Source organism: Macaca nemestrina, chromosome 7 (genome assembly GCF_043159975.1).
Source record: "Macaca nemestrina isolate mMacNem1 chromosome 7, mMacNem.hap1, whole genome shotgun sequence".
Classification (NCBI taxonomy): domain Eukaryota; kingdom Metazoa; phylum Chordata; class Mammalia; order Primates; family Cercopithecidae; genus Macaca; species Macaca nemestrina.
Window position 1 is genome coordinate 7,964,695 of NC_092131.1, and position 25,765 is coordinate 7,990,459.

Here is a 25,765-nt window from a genome sequence, read left to right on the forward strand (position 1 = left end):
CTTAAAACATGCTAAGTGAAAGAAGCCGGGAACAAAAGACCAAACATTCTATAATTCCATTTATACAAAATGTCCAGAATCTATAAAGACAGAAAGTAGATTAATGGTTGCTGGGGGTGAGGGCAATGGGGGAACATGGAATGACTGCTAGTAGGTATTAGGGTTTCTTCCGGAGTGATGAAAAGGTTCTAAAATCAGTGAGTGGTAACAACCGCACAATTCTGTGAATATACTACATGCGCTTAATGGTACAGTTTAAAAACACATTTTTATGGTATGTAAATATTTCAATAAAGCTATTACTAACACACACACACACACACAAAGATTCAGACTGGTATCCAAGTCCTTACTAGTTCTGTGGCCTGATAAAGTTGCCAAATCTCTTTGAGCCTAGGTTTCCTCAGGCAGAAAGGAAGGATGGTAACACCACCTACCTCAAAATGAAGCCTTGAAGAAAATATGGAGTATTTCCCAAATCATAAATTGTCTTATAAAGGATAGCTACTGTTCACTTTTCAAAACGCTTCAGGGATTTTTTTTTTTTTTTTCAGCATTAAAAGAAGTTTGTGAGCTGGGTGTGGTAGCATGCACCTGTAGTCCCAGCTACTCGAGAGGCTGAGGTAGGATAGCTTGAGCCCCAGGAGTTTGAGGTTTCAGTGAGCTGTGATCATACCACTGCACTCCAACCCAGGTCACAGAGTGAGGTCTGGCTCAAAGAAAAAAAAAAAAAGCTTGTGATTTCTAGCTCACTTTACAGATTTCAAATACTCTGAAGGAAACAATGCACACATTTTCTGCTTAAATGAGAAAGACAGTTCCTGAAAGATGAGGATGAGCCTTTTCAGGAGGCTAGATACTGCCTAACTTTGCATTTCATATCCATTACAAATTATGAGGAGAGACGCCAAGAAAAAAGTATAAAAGAAGACAGAAATTTCATTCATAAGAACAAAACTTTTATCTTTCCCCCTTCTCGTTTATACATTATCATCTCTCTCTCTCTCTCTATCTCTCTCTCTCTTCGAGACAGGGTCTCACTTTGTCACCCAGGCTATAGTACAGTCATAGCTCAGTCATAGCTCACTGCAGCTTCAAACTCCTGGGCTCAAGCAATCCTCCCATCTCAGCCTCCTGAGTAGCTAGGATTACAGGTTCAAGCCACCATGCCCAGCCAACTTTTAAAAACTTTTTGTAGAGAGGGGGTCTTACTATGTTGCCCAGGCTGCTCTCAAACTCCTGGCTGCAAGTAATCCTCCCGCCTCAACATCCTACATTTTGATCTTGTCTTTATTTGGCCAGAAGGAAGTTAACTATGACAGTCATCCAAATAATATGTATGAATTATATTTTCTAAAGCAATAACCATGATTTTTTAGTTTCTATCACTATTAACAGCATGAAGCATACTCAACATATGAAAATGTATGATTCATATATTATGCTGCTGTCTTGCCATTGTAATCTACGTCTCTCATTTAAAAAAAATTGTTTGCCAATGTAGCTAATGAAATATCCAAACGTTTAATTTAGTTCCCAGTGAAATGTCATTTCTGTGTCCCATCGCTTTAATTGAATCATCATAGTAATTAGCTGACTTGTATTCATTTATATTTTCACTTAATGAAAGCCTCTTAAAATGTTTCACATCAAAACATCTGTTGCCTAAGATATCACCAGTTAACATTCACTTCTGCCCCATAGGCCACTCTTGCTTTAAACTTTATTCATTAGACAACCTAAAAAAAATAACAAATATAGAGCCGAGAACTTTTTGAGAAAAGTAATTCAATACTTACAAAGTGACCTTATTGTTTGATTCTAGTTAAGATGGCTTTTCTTTAAACTGTTACCTCTACAAAATATAAGAGCTGGTTTTTACTTTCTTCTGGACATCACCACCAGTAAAATACCATGCCAATATCTCCAGGCTGGCAATGAAAAGGAAAATGCAGAAAACCAAAACATTCATGAATAGATGTGTAGCTCAACTTCATGACTCAAATGCTATTTAGGAACAGTATGACCAGGCCCCCAAACAACTGCTCCAATAAAAATATCTAGGCTCATTTTCGTATCACAAACCAAGCTGTCAATAATATGCCCACAGATTAAATTTGTGAGACCTGATGTCTCAAAGTCATTTAATACAAATTTCAGCCACATATCTTTCCAACTAGCATAGGGAGAATTCTACCATAAGCGTACAGGAGTTTGTACTTACTTTTTAGCTCAAAAATAACAATTCGAATATGATTGATTACAAATCAATTAAGGAACCTATTCAAAATGTTAATTGAGGAATCTAACCTACTAGAAAGCAAAACCGTTTCCATGACTCTATACTATAAAGTATCCCAGGGACCACCAGCGTACCAAATACATTCTACCTGCCCTCAACCCCTTCTGAGCCCCAAAAACACAGGGGTTCTGCTCTTGGAAACTGGCGTTAAATTCAGAGACAGAGTAAAAACTTTCTTTAATTCCACTGAAGAGGGAATTGCTAAGTTCATGAAGACCCACAAATGGTTCAGATGTAAAGTATAAGCTGCAAAAGCTATCAGAGTATACATTCTAACATGAACAAGATGATAAATTTCACCAGCGATAAAAATACCACTACAGAGGATCAATCAACACACTCTCCACTCTTTACTGCTACAGTGACAAACAGGTGTCGAATAACAAGAAAACTTTCCCTAAATCACAATACAATAGCAAAATAAATTGCTCCAGTTGTCAAAGGGTCTAGAATTCAAAATTATTCCGACTGCACTTAAGCAAATTCTATCAAATACACATTTTTTCCCCATTAACAAACTTTTAGGGCCCTTTGACGGAGCAATAAACCCAACATGTAAAAAAAAAAAGTGTGGTTAACTTTTGTGCGTGAATTATCACACATCATGTTCTGATAAAATATTCAGTGTGCTGTGAAAATCTTTTTCAACTCTGCCAATGAGACTGAAATCTTTCAAGCATGTAGGATTTCATATTTTTAAAAAGATGCCATATTGGTGGATATGAATGTTTCCTTCCTGTAAAATTGCAAAACAAAAAGAAAAGAAAAAAATAATCATCATCCCATAAACAAAATAAGAAGCAACACTGAGGCCAGGTCCACTTTGGCTTTCCATTTAAAAAGCTCTAGATTGTATTAAATTGTGATGATTTCATTAAAGTAGACCTGAATGGGTTCTGGGGGTCCAAACACTGCGTGCAGCCTCGCAGGAGGGTTTTGTTATTAAAGGATTTGTTTCCTGAGTTCTTCATCCAGTCATTTCCAAACAGATGTGAGTTGGGAAGCAAAAAAGCAACACGTTCCCCGGAACGCGGATGCTTCCCGGGCCTCCCCGCCGCCCTGTGCCCCACGCGCCTCCGCCCGGGCGCGCTCCGCGGGTGTTGTAGCCGGCGGGGTCCGCGCACCAGTGCCGGGAGCCGGGCCGGCGGCGGGGAGCCCGGGACGGCCCGGAGCGAGGCGCGGCCCCGCGGCTCCAGCACAATGCGCCGGCGGCGGGAACGGGGACCGCGCGCCCCTCCGTAACAACTTTGCGCGGCCTCGCCCGCGGCCGCCGGGCCTCGGCCCCTCGGCTTGGTCGCCGCCGTCGCCGTCGCCGCCGCCCGCCGCCCGCCGCCCCGGCCCCGCGCGGCCGCCCCTCACCGTTGCAGAACTGGAGCAGCGAGGACGTGTCGTACAGGCTGCTGTAGCTGGAGAAGCCGTCCTCCATGCTGAGGCCGCCGGGCCGCGCCCGCTCCCCGGCCCGGCCGCGCCGCCGCCGCTCACCACACACTGAGTCGAGCCCGACCGCGACCGGCGCTGGCGCTGGGGCCGGCCCTGCTGTGGCGGCTGCTGCTGCCGGTTACCATGGCAACCCCGGGCCCGCCGCCGCAGCCGCCGCCGCCGCCGCAGCCGCGCTAGCCCAGAGCCCGCTCCGCCCGCGAGGGGGCGGCCTCGGCGGCTGCGGGGCCCGGGCCGGGAGGGGGACGTGGCGGGGCGGGGCCGGGCCGAGCCTCCGGCGCCTGCGGCCTCTTCCCCAGCGGGGAGCGCTGCCCGGGCGGCCTGGGTGCTGCAGGGCCGCCTCTGCCGCCCGCCGTCCGCTTTGCCAGGCCCCGCCTCCGCGCACGGGGGCCCAAGGGCTGAGGGGCGCGGCGGCGGTCCTTGTGGGGGCGGGGGGACAAAGACCCAGGCCAGGAGAGAGCGGGCGTGCGGGGGCCCGAGGTAACCTCTGCCGCGGACGCCCAAGCCCACCCGCTCCTGATGCACTGTTCCCGCGCTCGCGGGCAGCTCCACGACCAAACATGGACAACGCGCCCGCGCATTTCGGCCGTTTCTACTCCGCGGCTCACTGTGGGCCACATCCTGCCGGCGTGCCCTTCTGTCCACACGTTTTTCCGCCGCAGCAAGGCCCTGCCTCAGTGAGAATTAGCACGGGACTGGCAAGTCCGCTCGAACCTTCGCTCACACTGGGACAGAGAGGCCATCCTGGCACCAGGCTGGAAGTCCGCAGTGTTGAGGACTGGACGCAGCTAAAACATCGCTCTGTGGTTTCCCTACGATCAGCCACTGGGATACAGATCTGTCACATTACAGGCTTGTTAACTTGCTACAGGACTAAGGAAATCAGTATTTATTCTACATCAGAAAGAGACCAAGAGTTAGGAGAAAATAGCGCAGTAGGAGAAACACACAGATCCGTGAGTTTGTAACTTTTCCAGCCCATATACATAAAAATGCTGTTAATGGTTCGCATTTTATTCCCATGGAGTGAAGTAAGTAAAGACGCGCCAAATAACAAGCAGGGAAGCAAGAAATTAGAATACATAAAATGGATGATCTAACCCAAGAATGGGCTTGGTCCCAAAGAGACTGCAGAACGTTTACACTTCCTGTTGCATCATAGTCATAATTCAGTTCCATGCCAAAAATCTGAAATTGTAGGTACTAACTTGTGCAGGTTGAATACAGTGGGTGAAATAAGAACTGAATAAGTTAGAATTAGGAAAACTCGTAGGCCTCACTTGGGCTCAGAGGCCTGTCCTTCCAGAAGCCCGGCTTGGACATCAGTAGGTGGCAGGTGAGGGACAGAACTTTGTCATTCTGTGTGCGGCACGGTTAGCACATGGGTTAGTAAAGACTGGTGCTACACGCTGTAGGCAGAGGGAGAAGTTTAAGACCTTATCCCTGTCCTGGCAGGATTGTTAATTGGGAAGATGCATTGTGGGTGGAGGCTGAAGGGCCGCAGGTGCTGCGGGTTTGACTGTGACTTGGTGGATGGAGGACAGTGGGCAGGACAGTGCTAGTGAGGAAAGAAGGAAAGGTGCCTGCAGACATTGTGCAGACAAGTGGGAAATAAGACTGGACTGAGGGCAAGGGGCCAGGTAAGAGAGGCCCCAAGAGCTGCAGAGGAGCCTGAACCAGACCTGCTGGGAGATGGAGGGATGCTTGGAGGGTTCATGCAGGCAGGCCACTGATGAGAGCTGTGTTAGGGAGCTGGGTCTGCCTGCTGACTGGGCTGCAGGGGCCGCGGCCTGTGGCTGGAACAGCCCAGGATGTCTGCAGTGCTCCAGAAATGAGGCACCAAGGGCGGGCCAGAGGGAAGTTGCTATAGGAGCATACAGCTGGAAAGACAGGAAGGTCAAGCGAGGACAGCACAGCCTCCAATTAGAAGTGCCCTGTAGCAACTAGAGAGAAAGAATTGAGATTTGGGAGTTGTCAGCAAAGGGATTATAACTGAAGTCTCTAAAGAAGAGAAAGGAAAATCGGACAGGGGCTGGGGCATAGCCTCAACAAAGGAGAGAGAAGGACATTCCGAAGGAACAACGGTTAGAGGCAGGAGAATCAGCAGAGGACATTGTCTCTCTAAGCTAAGAGCACAGAGAGCTTCCAGTGGGCATTTGCATAGAGTTCTCTGCAGGAAGGGTAAAGGAGGATGAGGCTGGGGTAAAGCTCTCCTGTCTGGTGGCAGAGGGTTCCCAGGGGACCTGGAGCGCCCTGGCGATGCAATAGGTTGGTGGATATCAAAGGGAGAGGGCATGTACATGCATGTTAGAACACTTTGGCAGGGAGGCTGAGCCCTGGGCTTATGCCTATAATTCTAGCATTTTGGGAGGCCGAGGTGGGCGGATTGCCTGAGTTCAGGGGTTCAAGACCAGCCTGGGCAACATGAGAAACCCCGTCTCTACAAAAAATTAGCCGGACATGGTGGTGTGCACCTATAGTCCCAGCTATTTGGGAAGTTGAGGTGGGAGAATCACCTGAGCTCAGGAGGTAGAGATTGCAGTGAGCCAAGATCATTCCGCTGCACTCCAGCCTAGATGACAGAGTAAGACCCTGTCACCAAAAATAAAAAAAATAAAAAAAGAAAGAAAAAGAAAAAAAGAAAACTTTGGCAGGGAAAGGAAATGGGAGGGACCAAAGATAGTTGGCAGAGGGCCAGGTAAAGTGTCCCCTTGCCCCCGCATGGCACAGGTGGGTACTCTGCCTCTCTAAGGTGAGAGGTAGGTGCTATGGAAAAGGGGCTTTCAAAGGGTGAAACTTAACACCCAGATGCCCATTTCATCGTCCTCATTTCCCATCTTTCCTCTGTCTACTCCAGTGTTCATGCTCTCTCTACTCCACCTTGCAGTTTTATACTTCAGGATATGTTGGATGATTGGCATTTCTGAATTTGAAAAGGAAGTAGTAATCATGAATAATTAGAAGATGGTTTTCTTTAAAGCCAAATGTGGTGGTGTGTGCCTGTAGTCCTAGTTATTTGGGAGGCTGAGGTGAGAGGATCACTTGGGCCCAGGAGGTTGAGGCTGCGGTGAGCTGTGATTGCACCACTGCCCTCCATACAGCGCAGCTGGGGCAAAGCTCAACTCCAGCCTGGGCAACAGAATGAGACCCCATCTCAAAAAGAAAAAAAGAATGTTAGCATTACTTATATTTAATGTTGTAATATTTGGTGGTCACAATTTAGACATGGGAAAGGAGACATATATTTAAAACTTCAGCTGCCAAATTGAGCTGGAGATTTTCTTAGAAGATATTATTTCCACTAAAGTTACAAATAAGACAATTAAGAACTCAGTCCACTTTCTTTTGACATGATAAAGATCGTCATTACTCTCTTAACCTAGAGTATTAAACAGCTATGTTTTTCCCACAATGGTAAAATCTTACTCTAAAAAAAAGCTAAATTTAGAATAATTGCAATGATATGCATGTTAAGTCAATTAGGTATAATCTACACAGCATTTAAAAAGATCTGTGGGGGAAGTTCAAGAAAAATCTCTGAAAACTAATAATGTGTGATGTTTTTGCCTAAACATTTTAACAGACTGATATTCCACGTCATTGTGAGTTAATTTATAGCCTGAGCTGCAAAAATGTTGTCATTGTAATAAATGATGTATACTCTCTAGGACAATATAACCACAATGTTCAGTGGAATTAATAGCAGCATTTGTACAACGTGTGAAAAAGAGAAAGGAAAGTGAAAGCTCTGTAGCCTTTATTCATAGAAAGGCAATTTTTAAAAATCACCCAGAAATGTGCAGCCTTGTGCATCTATTGTTTAATCCAACACTCTTCCAAAAATAGTTACACAGTGCCAGGCCCTATGCTTGGGGCTGGGAATGTAGCACATAGAACACAGTGCCTTCCAAACTGCAGGTGGCCATGAAGTCAATTAAAGAGTCATAATTGGCAAGTTTCCAAATGAAATAGAGGCCAGGCATGATGGCTTATGCCTGTAATTCCAGCACTTTGGGAAGCTGAGGCGGATGGATCACCTGAGGTCAGGAGTTCGAAACCAGCTGGCCAACATGGTGAAACCCCATCTCTACTAAAAATACAAAAATTAGACAGGCATGGTGGTGGGCACTTGTAGTCCCAGCTACTCAGGAGGCTGAGGCATGAGAGTCACTTGAACCCAAGAGGTGGAGGTTGCAATGAGCCGAGATCATGCCACTGCACTCTATCCTGGATAATGGAGCAAGATGCTGTCTCAAAAAAAATAAAAAGAAAGAAATAGCAAATTCCACTTCTGGATACTCAGAAGAGTTGAAAGCAGGGACTTGGACAGGTATTTGTACACCCATGTTCATAGCAGCATTATTCACAATAGCCAAGAGGTGGGAGCAACCTGAGTACTGATGGATGAATGGTTAAACAAAATGTGGTCCATCCATAGAGTGGAATCTTATTTCATCCTAAAAAGGAAGGGAATTGTGATACATGCTATCAGAATGTATCAAGACACTATGCAGCGTGAAATAAACCAGTCCCCAAAAGCACAAATATTCTAGGACTCCACTTACATGAAGTGCTTAGGGTTTTCAAATTCACAGAGACAGAAAGTGAAGGCTGGGGAGAGGGAGGAATAGGAAGTGAGTGCTTAATGGGCACAGAGTTTCAGTTTGGAATGATGAAAAAGTTCTGCAGATGAATGGTGATGTTGGTAGAAGAAAAATGTGAATATCCTCATGCTTTATAACTGTGCACTTAAAGATGGTTACAATGGTGACTTTTATGTCATGTGTGTACACACACATATACACACATATTAGGGAGATATTTTATAGTCTCCATATGTTGCCCAGGCTGGAGTGCAGTGGCTATTCACAAGTGCAGTCAGAGCACACTAGAGCCTCCAACTCCTGGGCTCAAAGGATCCTCCCTCCTCAGCCTCCCAAGCAGCTGAAACTACAGACACACACCACCATGCCTGGCTGTTGTGTATATTCTAACACAGTCTTTAACATGAAATGGAATAGACAATTTTGGAGTGCACTGAGCATAGTAAGAACGAGTATTTGTGCTGGAAACATTGGTCTTTACTTAAAAGGTACCTACGTGTGCTGAGTTGCGATATATAATACAAGGCATTTCTTGTTGTGGGTCACGGTCACAATCTTTTTTTTTTTTTTTGAGACGGAGTCTCGGTCTGTCGCCCAGGCTGGAGTGCAGTGGCCGGATCTCGGCTCACTGCAAGCTCCGCCTCCCGGGTTCACGCCATTCTCCTGCCTCAGCCTCCCGAGTAGCTGGGACTACAGGCGCCCGCCACCTCGCCCGGCTAGTTTTTTGTATTTTTTAGTAGAGACGGGGTTTCCCCGTGTTAGCCAGGATGGTCTCGATCTCCTGACCTTGTGATCCACCCGTCTCAGCCTCCCAAAGTGCTGGGATTACAGGCTTGAGCCACCACGCCAGGCCTGGTCACGGTCACAATCTAAGAGACATTTGGACATATAATAATTGTACAGATAAACGTATAAATACAAATTATAAGCACCAAAGAACAAAGCTAGGTGGAAGGATTTCAAATTATTTCTGAGGCTCTGAACTGGACTAAAGAGGAAAAGAAGCTACCAGAACAGCCATGGGCAGAACAAGGGGCGGCCACGTCAAGCAAGCTGTGGTAGGAGATCGGGAGGCCTGCTTGGATGGGACCTTGGAGAGCCTGTCAGGGGCTTCTGGTTTTACTCTAAGAGCAGAGAAAAGTTGACCTTCAGTTAATGTCATGGGCTTAATTGTGTCCTCCAAAAAATTAATCTGTTCAAGTCCTAACCGCCAGGACCTCAGAATGTGACCTTACTTGAAGATGGGGCCTTTACAGATGTAATCAAGTTAAAATGAGGGCATTAGGCTGGGCCCGAATCCAATATGACTGGTGTCCTTATAAGAAGGAGAAATTTGGACAGAGATGCACACAGAGGGAAGATAAAGTGAAGACATGGGGAGGAGGCAGCCACCTGCAAGCCAAGGAGAGGGGCCACAGAAGGATCCAGCCCTGCCCACACCTGGGTTTTAGACTTCTGACCTCCAGAACTGTGAGAAAATTAATTCCTGTTGTTTCAAGCCTCCAGCTGGTGGCACATTCTTAAGGGAGTCTGAGCAGATCAGTACAGTTAGTATAGAATCTCAGAGTCAATCCGGGGGTGGTGGCTCACACCTGGAATCACAGCACTTTAGGAGGCTGAGCCAGGCAGATCACCTGAGGTCAGGAGTTCGAGACCAGCCTGGCCAACATGGTGAAACCCCATCTCTACTAAAAATACAAAAATTAGACAGGCGTGGTGGTGGCATGGTGTCATGGTGGATGACAGGATGTCATCCCAGCTACTCAAGAGGCTGAGGCAGGAGAATCGCTTGAACCCAGGAGGTAGAGGTTGCAGTGAGCCAAGATCGTGCCCACCACAATCCAGCCTGGGCAACAAGAGTAAGACTCTGTCTCAAAAACAAAAAAAAAAAAGAATCTCAGAGTCAAGAATTGGCTATTCCACAGATCACAGATGCGGCACCATTCACTACTCATATTAAAACATAAAATTTAGCTTCTCATGATAAAATTGTTACTCTATGAAATGAGAGGTAATCACTGATTCTGACAACCATAAGGGAACATTCAACTCTATGGTCTCCAACCCATTTGCTGATGCAGCTGTCGTTTCTACAGCATCCCTGACAAATGGTCACTCTGCCCCTTTCAGTTCTGAAGCACTCCAATTATTGAAAAGATTGTTGTTTATTTTCATCCTAAATTGCCCTTGCCAAAGTATTCTTCACCAATCCTACTTTTGTCTGGTCAATTTCATCTCTCTCTGACCTGGTTCTGGCTTCTATCTCCTCTGGAACGTTGCAACAGTAGCCTGTGTCCTGGTTTACCCAGCCCTGCTTCATTACTCCAGGGTTAACTTACCCAAAGAGGCGCTAACTGATATCCTCTCATTCTCTGCTGCCTACCATATTAAGTGCAAACATCTTGGCATGAACTTCAAGTCTGTCTGCGCTGCTGCTGCAAATGCCATCTTTGGCATTCAACACCCCCCTGCCGCACTGTGCTCTCCGAAAACTCCACTTCACGACTCTCAGACGTGCCGTGCACTTGAAGGCTTTGAACCTTGGCCAGTGCTGTGCCCTAGTCCTGAGTGCCCACCTCCCCTGCCTGCCAGGCTAGGAGCTGCGCCATCAGCAGGGCCTCTGCAGTCATGAGTACATCTGCCCTTGTGCCAATCTGCTTTGCCTTGTGGGAACTTGTGTACAAGTCTGTCTCTCCTGGGAGATTATATGCCCCTAATGCCCGTCATGCTTGACACAAGATTGAACGTAGTTGGCAGTGAGTAAATGCTGAGTGAACAAATGAACTGTGGACAAAAGTGGTTGCCCATTACACATGATAGGCTTTCAAATGCCTGGAAGAGAACCCACATCTTCTCCAGGGTAACATTCTCCATTTCTTCCCTGTCTATCATGTGACATTGTTTCTAGACCCCTTGTCTGGAGAGATGTCCATCCCACCCAACCAGATCCTTTTATCCTGAATCCTGAAGATTCAGGTACTCAGAACAGCATACAGTCACCTCAGAGCACTCCGACTTGGGTGGCATTTCCCTTTAGTAACTTGAATATTATAATTCTATTGATGCAACTGAAGCGTGTATTTTTTGTTGTTGTTGTTGTTTTGTTTTTTGTGTTTTTTTTTTTTTTTGAGCAGCCAGGATGTGGACTGTAGGCTCCATGTTGAACTTGCGGTCAATTATAAACCTATCAGTCTTTTAAAAATGAACTGCTATTGGATCTTCTCCATCCTGTACTGAGCTAATTAATATTTTAAAAACTGAATGACAAGACTTATCTTTATCCTTGTTACATACCATTTTGTTGGCTTCTGTCCATCATTTTAGCCAACCAAAATCTTGTAAACTCTTAAATCTGGCATTGTCATAGCAGTGAATGTGCCATAATGCACCCTTCAATGTCTCCTTCGTCCTTATAATTGATCACCAGGTTAGCAGTACGGGAGGGGTGCAGAGTCCTGTGTATGGCACTGGATGCCTGCCCAGCCACATCTCTATTGATCTGTTTCTCAGTGCTTTGGAAATACCTGTCTAAAAATGAAATCACCCCAACCGTTCGTTCACCCAGCCTATTTTGTTCTTCACTGTCCACAGGGTTTTGTGAAGGAGCTTCGCCATTGCTTTGTAAATTTGGTCTGGTAACACAGAAAAAGAGGGAACGAGGTTGGTTTGGCTCTCAGGCGCCACTTTTCCTTCCAAGTGTTTACACACTAGCTCTTCAAAGATCTGTGAAAATTCTTGCTCAGAACCAATATTAATATCAAATGTATCATCTGTATTTTCCAGAATCCAACTTTTTCTGCTTTTTGGAAACTTATGACCTTTTTTCCCTTCCCAGTTTTCTGTGACTCCCATCTGGCAAAATTAGAGCTGGCTTGCTGAGGCCTGGAGAATGTATTCACAGTAACCGAACAGTCTCTTGCCATCTCTTGCCTTTCTTAGGCTCTTGGCAATTTCTCCCCAGGGATGTTTCTTTTATCCTTTCCAGTGTTAAGATTATTCTCCTTATTAGAGAAAAAGGAGGCTGGACGCAGTGGTTCACGCCTGTAATCCCAGCACTTTGGGAGGCCAAGGCAGGTGGATCACCTGAGGTCATGAGTTCGAGACCAGCCTGGCCAACATGGTGAAACCCCGTCTTTACTAAAAATAAAAAATTAACCAGTCATGGTGGCATGTGCTTGTAATCCTAGCTACTGGGGAGACTGAGGCAGGAGAATTGCTTGAACCTGGGAGGTGGAGGTTGCAGTGAGCCGAGATCATGCCATTCATTGCACTCTAGCCTGGGCAACAAGAGTGAAGCTCTATTTGAAAAAAAGAAAAGAAAAGAAAAAGAAAAAAAGCCTGCAGAGTGAAGTCCTAACCATGCAGACTGGCTTTCGGGGTCCTTCATGGCTCCCCTAGTTCTTCCGGTTCCTTGGCCCCTGTCAATCCCTCTGCTTTTCATTTCCCAAACACCCCACAATTGTCTGCCCCTGGGGCTTTGGTTGTGAGATTCCTGCTGTTGGAAATGTCTTTCCACTCAGTCTGTGAGCTCCCTGGCTGGGAGCCTCGCACAGGGATGCATTTCTACAGCTTATCTTATGAAGGCGAGACGTTGTCAGCCTGTCAAAGCCAGCTCCTTGTTTTCCCTTGTGTCATCGGGCCTGGATGGGCTGGGATGGGGGAGAGGCACTGGCCGAGAAACAGCACTATGTGATAAAGACGGCCTTATCAAGGGCCTCTCCAGCTTCATTATCCTATTACACAATGTCAACACTGCAGAATCATGAACTTCAGACCCTTCCACAGATAATCTGTTAATAGTTCAAATGGATAGGACAACTCTGTTATCTAAGAAACCCAGTAGGCTATTTACCCAAAAGTGTTCCTAATGATTGGACTCTAGCAAAAGAATTTACATATTTTGAAGTATCTGAAGTGGGAAATTAAAAGCAATATTTGCTTGGCTAATTATTTTTAAAATGTCCTTGCAGGCCAGGCACAGTGGCTTACACCTGTTATCCCAGCACCTGAGGAGGCCAAGGTGGGCAGGTAGGTCCCTTGAACCCAGGAGTTTGAGACCAGCCTGGGTAACATGTTGAAAACTTATCTCTATACAAAACACGAAAATTAGCCAAGCATGGTAGCATGTGCCTGTGGTCCCAGCTACTCAGAGGGCTGAAAGGTGGGAAGATTGCTTGAGCCTGAGAGGTCAAGGCTACAGTGAGCTGTGATCATGCCACTGCACTCCAGCCTGGGCGACAAAGCAAGATCCTGTCTCAAAAAAAAAAAAAAAAGAAGAAAAGAAAAAGTACTTGCATTTAGGAAACTTGATGTTGTAATTGTCTCTAATTCATACAATAGTGCAGACACCACAGTAGATTACAAATGAATTTCCAACTGTAGCATCTCCACCAATCAATGGGATTTCCAGGGCATTTTGTTCATTCACTCCATCGTGTTGCCTATAAGGTTTTATGGCAATTCCTGGCATGCCACAGGCTAACCACAGAGCAAATAAGCTAATACTAGAGCAACCACTCATCCCAGAGGGCCTGGGACAGCCGGGTTTAGGCCTTTGTCCTGGGTGCTCATTAATAGTACTCCTTTGAGGCCAGACACAGTGGCTCACGCCTATAATCCCAGCACTTTGGGAGGCCGAGGAGGGCAGATCACGAGGTCAGGAGATCGAGACCATCCTGCCAACGTGGTGAAACCGCTTCTTTACTAAAAATACAAATATTAGCCTGGCGTGGAGGCACACACCTGTTGTCCCAGCTACTCAGGAGGCTGAAGCAGGAGAATCGCTTGAACCCAAAAGGTGGAGGTTGCAGTGAGCCAAGATCACGTCACTGCACTCCAGCCTGGGTGACAGAGCAACTCTGTCTAAAAAAAAAAAATTACCCCTTTAACTCAGGAAAGTATTCTGGTTTGGATGATAAATTGTATGGCCATCCTAGTTAATAAAGATTTAGAATCTTTCCATAGTGTGCATTGAAAGAAGATTATCTAGATTGATACAGGTTATGCTTCAAATGCTATCATAAGCTGCCTTACAATATCAAAGTTACAAGAAATAAAAAGAAATGTTCAGAAACCTGGATTTGTATCAGGAACGTTCAGGAAAAGGCCCACTACTGAGGCTTGCCTGGTCCCCTCCCATCATCTCCTTCACCAGCTTTTCCATCCTGATGTTCTAGAGATGCTGCACTTCTTCCTAATTAATGGAGGGTGCAGGAACTCTTGCACGTATTTTTGCCATGGTCCCAGGACTCCAGCTACACCAGAGAGTCGGGCAAAGGTCCTCAGCGTCCTTCTGGAAGTCAACTCGATAAGAAGTTGCTCCCCTACCTCCCTTACAGGCTTGGTCACCGGTTCTTCATCACAGACAGTTGCTGAGAACTGACCCTGGGCTCACACATTTCACCACACTGAGTGCCCCCGCTATGCCAGGAACAGGAGACACAATGGGGAACAATGCACCATCCCATGCCCGAGGGTCTCACAGCCCAGAGGGGAGCAAACAGGCTTCAGGTTACACTCACACAGGCCCCCCGTCACCATCAGGTGCTGGCTCCAGTCCCTGCTGCAAGCCTAGCTGGTGCTGCCTGCACCTGGCATGTAAGGAAACTCCCTAGGACCAGAGGGGCAGGGGCCTGGCCCGAGGTCACGATGTTGGTAAATGGTAGAGCTGGGATTTAAATCCAGGCCTGTCAAGCCCAAACCCTCACTTTTCTGCTTTGAGCAGCCACCTCTTCAACAGAAGATGCAATAAGAGAGCTGGTGGGGGTGGAGGGCTTGGGGAAGGAAGGAGTGGGGAAGAGCAGATTCTACCCAAGCATGCAAGCTGACACCCTGGCTGGGGACAGGTAGGATAACAGTTCCCTATGATAGGGTGGGGCCGCAGGCCTCCTGCTGTGGGTACAGACCCAGGTTTAGCTGTGCTTGCCCCACAAGGCATATTTGGAAAGTGTTTGTTGCTTGGGTTTGGGACCAATAGACACATGGGAATTACTGAACCCCCGGGGCAGTGGCGAACTGAGGAGTCCAGAAGTCAAAAGCAGGGGAGCATACCTCCAGCCTTAATGGATCTGGGAGATGACAGGTATGGAGAGGAGGCGGGAAAGAGGCTAGAAATGCATACTCAGTATGTCTGGAAACTGATGAGACACCCAGCTCTGTTAACGTCAAAGAGGGGACAGGGAGCTCAAACTGAAGGCATCTGGCCCCATTGCAGCAAGCCTGGGACTCCACACTAATGGGCTGGGCTTAGTCTATGGGCAATGGGAGCCCCTTGGAAGCCACAGAATTAGAACTGTGCTTCAGGAAGACTGATGGGAAGTGTACATACCTGGGCCAGGGAACATGAGGCATGAAGACAAACTAGTGGGACCTGTTCCAGGTGAGGTAGTGTGAGCCTGGGTTGGGCTGGCAGCCATCCTCCCAGCCGCGGGGTGGGGAGCTGGCCTGCCAGACCATACCGCTGATGCAGAAGAAGCCAAGGGAGGATCTGGGGTCTAGAGGGCAGGAGTGGCGGGTGGTGTGGGAATCAGGAAGTGAGTGCAGGGGGAGGGCATGGCCTTAGCAGTGAGGATGCTATGCAGCATGGGAGGCACCCCCCATGAGCAACGGCAGGGCCTTAGGGCTAGAGTTGGCTAGGAAACAGGTGGTGGGGGAGGAGAAAGGCACTGGGAAACCCACCTGAGGGGTGGTGTCAGGAGGGGAAGAGCCAAGCACGCTAGATGGGAGGAGGAAAGAATTAGAAGCTGGGGACGAGTCAAGGAGAAGGGAGGCAGCCAGTGGAACAGGCATCCAGAGGACTGAGCTGGACCCAAGCACTATACGGGGGCGGGGGCGGGTGTCCTTGGAAAGAAGGAGAGATGCTTCATCACCCAGGAGAGGAAGGTTAAAGTATGAGGTAGATGAAATGCCATAGGAAATGTGAGGCTTCAACCATTCACTCTACAAACACAGGTGTTGCTTAACGACGGGATACGTCCTAAGAACTATGCTGTTACACAATTTCATTGTTGTGTGAGCATCGTAGAGTGCACTTACACAAGCCTAGATGGTACAGCCCACTACACAGTTAGGCTACATGGTACAGCCCATTGCTCCTAGGCTGCAAACCTGCATGACAGGTTGCTGTACTGAATATCGTAGGCAACTATAATACAATGGTAAGTATTTGTGAATGTAAACATCTCTAAACAAATAAAAGGTATACTAAAAATACAGTGTCATAACCTTACGGGACCACCATTATACGTGCAGTCCATCACTGACCCACTCATCATGATGCAGCACATGACCACTTCTTGGCAACATAAGCATTCTTGTTAACAGGAAGCTCTATCAGTGCCTTTCCAGGGAAAGGTGGTGCCTGGAGTATTGAGTTTGCCTCGGCTCCTCATACCCACAGGACAGAGAGGATGGAAGAGAAACAACCTCCATACCACTTCAAACTGGAAAATAGGAAAAGGGGAGATACAGTCTCATCTGCCCCACACAAGCTGAACTCAAAGGCAGCACGGGTGGGCAGCCAAGGAGCAACCTACTTCCCCCACAGAGAACCCCCAAAGGCTTAGGAATGGGCAGGACCAGGTACTTCTCACAGTAGGGGCACAAGAGGGTGTGCTTAAGAAACTGCTGTGGATCGAACTGTGCTCCCTTCCAAATTCATACACTGAAAACCTAACCCCCAATGTGACTGTATTTAGAGATGGGTCCTTTAGGAAGTAATTAAGGTTAAATGAGGTCTTAAGGGTGAGGCCCTGATCTGTTAGGATTGGTGACCTTATAAAAAGGGAGCGAGAGATATATATTTCTTGCTTTCTCTCTGCCATGTGAGGACACAGCAAGAAGGTGGAAGTCTGCAAGCCAGGAAGAGAGCCCTCACCAGGAACCAACCATGCTGGCACCCTGACTAGACTTCAAGCCTCTGGAATACTGAGGAATACATTTCTATTGTTTGAGCCACCCAGTCTATGGTCTATGGTATTTTGCTATGGCAGCCCAAGGTGACTAAGACAGAAGCAGATAGATTCCTCCCCATTCTCCTTCCTCTCCCTGTGAAGATTGGAGTTTCAATCTGTTAAACAGGTGAACCAAGGGGTTCTCTACACAAAGGCATACCAGAGGGGAGGGGAAGCATCCTGAAGATGGCAAATAAATGATAGCCTGATGCTGAACGATGATACCTCACCCCAGCTCCTTCCCACCCTCAGCTTGCAGAACATTGGCAGCCAGGGGTCTGCTGTCCAGGCAAGAGAGTAGAAGGACCTTTCTTAGGGAATATAACGAAGTCTTGTGGAAAGACCTAGAGGTTGGGCAGGTTGGGAAATAGAGTGAAGTTCGCCTGTTGACAGGTCTCATCTGTAGACTCAGGGCTTGCAGGTAGTGTTTGAATGTTCCCCCTCTAAGATTTGAATGGAGAGCCAAGAATCTGAACATTTGAGAAAATATAAAAGTCACAAAAAACGGTAGAATGAGGGGGTATGAGGAAATAGACAACACAGAGAACAGAAGGAAATAAAACTATTATTTATATCCTCATAGGTCAAAGTTATTGCATCCACGAAACAAGAATGCTATTTATAAAATTAGATGATAAAACGTCTTTGAAAATTAAAAATATGGCCATAGAAATACAATCCCCACAGCAATGTCTACTGATAGAGTTGAAGAAATCTCCCAGAAAAATAGAACAAAAAAGACAAAGCTACACAGAATATAGGAAGAAAAAAATGGGATATCATATTGGGAAGTTCAGCATCTGAATAACAAGTTTCAGGAAGAGAAAAATGAAGAAAATAGAGGAAGGGAAATCATCAAAGAAACAATTCAAGAAAATTTTCCAAAACAAAGAAACATGACACATGAATTCCTAGATTGAAAGAGCCTGAGTGCCCAGCACATTGGAGGAAAAACAAAACAAAATACCACCACTAAATGTTATTTATACCCAGCAAATGTTATATCCATCAGATATTATATGCACCAAATGTTTTAGAACATTGAGGATAGGAAAACATTCAAAAAGCTTCCAGAGAGAAACAACAGTCTCAGACAAAGAATTAAGAATTAGAATGACATTGGATTTCTAAACAGTAATGATATGAGCTAGAAAACAACAGATAAATGCAAAGAATAAATTTTTGAGGGAAAAACTGTTTTAACCTGTAATTAAAGACCCAGATGCACCACCAAATCATGTGTGCAAGTGGAATAAAGACATTTCTAGTCACACGAGATCTCAGAAACTTAGCTCTTCTGTGCCTCCTTTCTCAGGAAGCTACTGCAGGATGTGCTCCACCAAAATGAGGGAGTTGCCAAGAAAAATTACATGGGATTCAGAAAACAAGGAATCAACACAGGAGAGAAATAAAAGGAATTCCCAGGAAGTGGATGGACAGTAACAATCATGCTAACAGGCAGCCAGTCCAGACTGCAGTGGGAGAACAGAGGCTCTGGAGAAATGCCATCAAGAAGCTGAAATTAGAAGCTGTCAGAAAGAGATCTGCATATAAGGCAGAATAGTTGGGGATAACTTAGTGAATGATACATAGAAAATAGAAGACAGTAATTTACTACAGGAAAAACAAAAAAACATTCTAAGAAAGGAAATTCAATCATACAATATGGCTTAACTTTGAGTAGTGTTTCATAGTCATAGTAATATAAACACATACTGGCCAAATTTTAAAATTCTGACGTGACTGTATTAGGAAGAGGAAGGGTATGTATCCACATGTGAGTATGGAGTAAACGATGTGAGTGAGAACTAAATCTTCATCTTCCTGGCGGAACATTAGCAGATTAAAAAATGCCTGTCCCAGACCTTTTTAAATTGGTCCCTTTCAAATTGGTGACTCATGCCTGTAATCCTAACACTTTATGAGGCTGAGGCAGTTGAGCCCAGGAGTTGAAGACCAGCTTTGGCAACATAGTGAGACCCTGTCTCTATAAAATAAAATAAAAAGGCAAAAATTAGCCAGGCATGGTGGTGTGTGCCTATAGTCTCAGCTGCTCAGGAGGCTGAAGGGAGAGGATCACTGCAGCAAGCCTCAACCTGGGCAACAGAGCATGAGCCTGTTTCAAAACAAAAAGCAAAACAAAACAAACCCCCCCACAAAAATGCTTGGACTTGGACAATCAGGAAGTAGCAGTATATGCATGTTATTTCAAGAAAGGTAAAGGCAGCGGGCGTGGTGGCTTATGCTTCTAATCCCAGCATTTTTGGAGGCCGAGGCGGGCGGATTGCTTGATGTCAGGAGTTTGAGACAAGCCTAGTCAACATGGTGAAACCCCGTCTCTACTAAAAATACAAAAATAAACTGGGCATGGTGGCAGGCAGCTGTAATTCCAGCTACTAGGGAGGCCGAGGCAGGAGAATCGCTTGAACCTGGGATGCAGAGGTTGCAGTGAGCCAGGATCGTGCCACTGCACTGCAGCCTGGGTGACAGCGCAAGACTCCTCTCAAACAAACAAACAAAAAAAAGAAAGAAAGGTAAAGCCATACCGAAAGGCAAGGATAACATATTTGGAAGTGGTAACTGCTTCCTGGAGGAGGGAAGAACACTAGGGGTGGCATGGGAAATGAGGGGAGGGAACTGCAACTTCTTTGTCTTAAACCTTATAGAACTGTTTGTTTTTTTGTTTTGTTTTGTTTTGTTTTTCTGAGATGGAGTTTTGCTCTGTCGCCTAGGCTAGAGTGCAGTGGTGCAATCTCAGCTCACTGCAATCTCCACCTCCCAGGTTCAAGCAATTCTCCTGCCTCAGCCTCCTGAGTAGCTAGGATTACAGGCACTCGCCACACGCCCGGCTAATTTTTGTATTTTTAGTAGAGACAGGGTTTCACCATGTTGGTCAGGCTGGTCTCGAACCCCTGATCTCGTGATCCACTCACCTTGGTCTCCCAAAGTGCTGGGATTACAAGCGTGAGCCCCGCGCCCAGCCTCTTTTTTTTCTTTTTTTTTTTTTGAGACGTAGTCTCGCTCTGTCACCCAGGCTGGAGTGCAGTGGTGTGATCTCGGCTCACTGCAAGCTCCGCCTCCCAGGTTCACGCCACTCTCCTGCCTCAGCCTCCCCAGTAGCTAGGACTACAGGCGCCTGCCACTATGCCCGGCTAATTTTTAGTATTTTTAGTAGAGATGGGGTTTCACCGTGTTAGCCAGGATGGTCTCGATCTCCTGACCTCGTGATCCACCTGCCTCAGTCTCCCAAATTGCTAGGATTACAGGCGTGAGCCACTGCGCCCGGCCTGTTCGATTTTTTTTTAAAGTACATGCAGACTATAACTGATAAATTTAAATTAAGCTTAAAATCATGTACATTTTAATCTTTCTTCTTGAGCTCCCATTTATTGATTTGTTCTCAGTTCGTTCATTCATTCATTCATTCATTCACTCTACAAACATTTGCTGTGAGTGTTCTTCTGTGGGTTGGCTGCTGGGACAGCTGAAGAGGAAATCTCAATTCCTGCTCAGACAGGACCTTTCCTTTTAATAAGAAAAACTTAAAGGAGGTTAAAGTTCTATTTGCCTTTTGCTTTATTTTGTGTGGTAGCTGAGTTTCTGAAGAACTCTCAGTTCTATGTTTGAAATCAGTTGAGGTCTTGGGACAACAGTGGTTGAAGCTCATGATTTAAAGTGTTCCTATGACAAATTCATCAGGAAAAAAATTCTGCACAATATATGAATATGTAATCTATGTCTTCTTATATTGGCCACTCTGGTGAGAAATCGATGTGGCTGTAGGAAAGGTAGCTGAAGAACAAACTTTTGGGAAACGTATTGCCATTTGAGAAGAGATCACACCACTGAACTCCAGCCTGGGTGAGAGATACTCTGTTTCTTTCTTTCTTTCTTTCTTTCTTTTTTTTTTTTTTGAGATGGAGTCTCGCTCTGTTGCCCAGGCTGGAGTGCAATGGTGCGATCTTGGCTCACTGCAAGCTCAGCCTCCTGGGTTCACGCCATTCTCCTGCCTCAGCCTCCCAAGTAGCTGGGACTACAGGCACCCGCCACCATGCCCGGCTAATTTTTTGTATTTTTAGTAGAGACGGGGTTTCACCGAGTTAGCCAGGAATTTTGTGTATTTTTAGTAGAGGCGGGGTTTCACCATATTGGCCAGGCTGGTCTTGAGCTCCCAACCCCTCAGGTGATCCACCCAAATTGGCCTCCCAAAATGCTGGGATTATAGGCATGAGCCCCATGCCTGGCCAGTTTCACAGGTTTTGATATTTCCTCCATTTATAACAAATAGAATTGCTTCCTTTCAACTTCATCTGTAAGGGCTCTGAGGAGAATCTCTCCTATATATTTAATTTATGAATGGCTGTGTTACCTGCTAAGATTTCATTTTTTCTTGTAGGACATTTTATTGCACCGTTTTAAAATAGCAGGAAAATATTCTTAAAAGATAGCCTTAGTTTTGAAAAATCATGTTTTAGTTGGAACAATATAAACATAAACTGTATCATGAAACTGTGCTGTGAAAATCCTCCTTCTCTAAATATTATTCTTGTGTCAAAACTATTAATGTTCTTATAATGGGTCCTGGATGAATCTACAAAATGTTTTATTCAAGGTCCTTGAAATGACCTTGAATTGCTCTCCCAATACTGTCATTACACAAAGGAGAGAAGAAGCTAATAAGTTGTATGCATGTCTTAGGCACGCCTTTCAAATTGGTGCAAAAATCATGTGAAGTCAAATACATATCATAGTCATGAAAACGCAGCTTCCACATGGCAGCTGGGCCAGTCTCTAAAACACAACTCTAACACAATCACTCTCCAGATCAAAAGCCCCTGGGTTCCCTGTTGCCCGGCATGAGGAATAAGCCCAGCCCGTGGGCCTGCCATCATGGTGCCGGGTCAACCTTGCTAGCGTGGGATCTGTCACGTCCGTCTGTGCCTCAGCCTACTTGCCTGTGAAGTGAAGCACTTGCTGTACTCTAGGTCTGCCTCACTCTTTCCATCACACATCTTAAGTGTCCCTTCCCGCTGCTCCACATTTCCCAAGTCACCACCTCTCAAGTTCATCTCAAATGCCAGTGTTCTGGGAGCCAGCTCTTCCCTCCCTGCCATAGGCCCTATCTCCCTCCTCTGAACGCCTCAGTACCTAGTACTTATCCAGGTCTGTGGCAGTCCTCTGTGGCCTTGCCTAGTTCACCTACTGAGCTCTGCACTCCCTGAGAACAGAGATCGGATCCCTCCTGGATGCTCTGTAATGAGGAAACAGATTTGACTTGAAGACATAGCCTTATGCCTGTTTCAAGGCTCCTGTAACTTTTCACGAAGGCTGTGATGCTCTGCCTCTGTGTCCTGGGCAGTGCGCCAGCAAACTGCATTCCTAATTACATAACAGTATTCAAATGCACGTCAGTATGAAAAGAGGAATCAACTCTATTTTGTATCTTTTTTTTTTAAACAGAAAAGCTTTTTTCTGATCACTGGACTACTTTCCATTTTAAGCTAATTAGTAAATTGCATTTTTGGCTCTTTAACTGGCTAGGTTAAATTTAGCTCATCTTTTCCCTTAAAGTCAAGCTGTCAGTGGGTTTTGCAATTAAAATTTCCACTCTCAACTTTCATTCTCATTCAAGAGGATGCTGGCAAGCTACCCCCTCCTTCTGCCCTTCCTTCCTTAAACTTCTCCCCTACTCAAGGCTTCACACGGACATGGGAAAATGGCCCCTTACCCCTAGGGCTGCAGGGCACTACAAGCATGGCCCTCACCAGCAGGCGGGGCATCCGCTCAAGGGTGCACACGTCGCTTAGCCATGCCACTGAGCACCCAGCCTATCCCAGTGGAGCTATTGAGAATATGCAGCATCCTATGCGGCCAGGGCTAGAGCAGGGGCTTGGAGGGCCCCTGCCGTGCCAAGCATGAACCCTTGAGTGGGTGGATATGGGGAGGTCTGAGGAGTCCCAGAGGAGGGGGATGGGGGAAGGAAAAAGGGTACACTCGGGAGGCATTGAGGATAGGGCAACATTACAGAAATACTGGGCATTACAGAAACATTTGCATCTTTTAACAATTGCCATGGTCAAACCAGGGTATTCCAGCTGACTCTGGGCCCTGCCAGGCCCCAGAGCTGCCTAAGAACAACATGGTGAGGAGCGTGGATGTGGGTTAGGGTAGAGGTCACAAGGCCACCCTTTCGCTGTGACCAGAGTCATTCTAGAGCCCGGGAAAGTTCCCCCATGCCTGGACTCCTGCTTCTCATCTCCAACCCCTCTGCTCTTTGCTTGGAGCTCTCTGTCATCCTCCCTCCTTCCCTGACTCCCCTGGAGTCCTGCCAAGGGCTCTTCTCCTGACCCAGGCTCTTTCTGCCCACCCCCAAGTGTGGTTCAGAGGCCCCCCACGCCTGGCCCAGTACCCCAGCCCCTCAGTAGGACAGACTGAGGGAGGGAGTGGGGGAAGATGCTCACCCAGCTGTCGTGAAGCAGAAGACAAGAGGCCAGGCCTCCCCTGTGAGAGCCGCCCAGCCGCCCCTCCTCCAAGGGGAGATGGGGAGGCAGAGGCTGGCTTTATGAGCAGAGCGCTGGTATCCCACTTCCCTCGTGGCCATTAAGCAAGATGGGCTGGGGCTTTCCAAGAAGAGAGAAGGAGGCATCCATTATGCAGGCTCTAATGAGTCTCAGGTCCCAGGTCTCTGAGGACGTGGGAAGGGCCAGGGACGGGAAGCGTTGCCCACCTCAGCCTGGCTGCTCCTCTTCCTATCCAGGCTCCTGCTTTCTGCCACAAGATCCTGCGCATCTGGGCGATGGCAAGTAGGGCAGACGGGGCGCCCCAGGGGGACGGCTGCAGTTAGTGAAATGAGCTCCGTGACCTGGGAGTTCTGCAGAGCGCAGAGGGGATCCAGAAGCAAGTGCCTGCCTCTTTGTAGTCAGACGGCATTTTGATGGAGAATTGCCTGGGTGAGAACGGGAAAACCTTTTTCCTCTTCCAGTGGCAGGTCCTGGGCAACGTCCACCCCTCTCTGGGCCTGAGGCAGGTAGATTCTGGGACCTCCTGGGGTCTTTGCAGCCTGGGCTCCGGTGGCCCTAGCTGTGCGGGAGGCTCCCCAGTGCCTGTCTACGGAATAGTGAGGAAAATGTAGAGGGAGTTTGTCGTGAAATAAAATGTATTTTAATTTCAGAACTTCGGCTTATTCTGAGATTGTGCATCTGGCATTGGTGATAAAGTAGCCTTGCTTTTATGAAATAATGATGGCCAGAGTAGATGGTCATTACTTTTGAGTGTATTTATTTACCAAAACAAAAAGTTGGCATGTGCAGGGTGTGTGGGGAGGTGTGAAAGTCTGTGAGTCATTGTTTAGCCCCGAGGCCTGAGCCCTGAAGGACTGTGGGCTTTGGTGGCTGTAAGCCTCAGAGGGGTGTGGAGGAGGAGAGAACACAGTCACGCACCCCATCTGTAGGAACATATCTGTGGGGATGGCCTGTGACCGCTCTGCACCCAGGATGTTCAAGATGCAAAGCCTTCTGAACCATGGACAGGGAAGGGAGAAAGTCTTGTATTTTATTCGTTCAAGGTGCTCTTACAGTCACAGAACCTGCTCCTTGTCTGCCAAGCATCAGAGCACCATGGGTCAAACAGTGGGTTGTGACCCACTAATGGGTCATAAAATCAATTTAGCAGGGACTGAGACGAGCATTGTTCAAATGAAATGTGAAATATAGCAGAAAATATGAGAATTATGTTAATGCTATATGTAGATATGAAATAAAGCAAGTATTGATTCATGAACCATTTGCTCCACTTCTAGTATAAAGCAATAAAAGTCCTAAAAAACTCCTGCAGACAACACAAATGCTACACAAAATAATACAAAACAAAGCCTGGAGGGCTTTGGAGAGTTGACAAAAGCAGGCAGGCTTTGGAGCAATGTCCAAACCTAGGGAGAGGAATCACCCCACAGGGGTGAGTTTCGCATTTTCACAGCTCTGTCTTAAGCGCAGCCCCGTGTGTGGTGGTGGCACGAGGTGACCACGTCCCAGTAGAAAATCTGCTGTCTGGACAGAGGAAGCAAGAGAAGAAGCCCTGGACAACCATGGTTATTAGAGAATGGGGAGAAACCCAAGAAAAGAGGTAGCCAGAGAAGGGGAACCCCAAATTTAGCATGTAAACTCTGCCCAACTCTCTGACTGGCTCCCAAACACACAGCTTGCAAAGCATATTAAAAGCAGCCTGGCCGAGCACGGTGGCTCAAGCCTGTAATCCCAGCACTTTGGGCAGCCGAGGTGGGCGGATCATGAGGTCAGGAGATTGAGACCATCCTGGCTAATACGGTGAAACCCCGTCTCTACTAAAAAATACAAAAAACTAGCCAGGCAAGGTGGTGGGCGCCTGTAGTCCCAGCTACTCTGGAGGCTGAGGCAGGAGAATGGCGTAAACTCGGGAGGTAGAGCTTGCAGTGAGCTGAGATCCGGCCACTGCAC

At 46.8% G+C, this 25,765-nt stretch overlaps 1 protein-coding gene across 10 annotated transcripts in view; it reads right to left on the reverse strand.

The window, feature by feature from the left end:
- The window catches only part of LOC105467659 (EMAP like 1), a 209,636-nt gene that overhangs the window by 147,960 nt on the left and 35,911 nt on the right, over positions 1–25,765 (reverse strand). For 2 of the 10 annotated variants that reach the window (XM_071099616.1, XM_071099615.1), the window contains exon 1: positions 3,662–5,062. The exons of 2 other annotated variants lie outside the window; for them this stretch is intronic. In XM_071099616.1, coding sequence (XP_070955717.1) covers positions 3,662–3,728 — 67 coding nt within the window. In that variant the 5' untranslated portion in view covers positions 3,729–5,062. Of the gene's footprint in view, positions 1–1,799; positions 1,932–3,661; positions 5,065–23,755; positions 24,410–25,765 lie in introns of those variants that run through there. 6 more of the 10 variants (XM_071099620.1, XM_071099623.1, XM_071099613.1 and 3 more) reach the window with 6 other exon arrangements.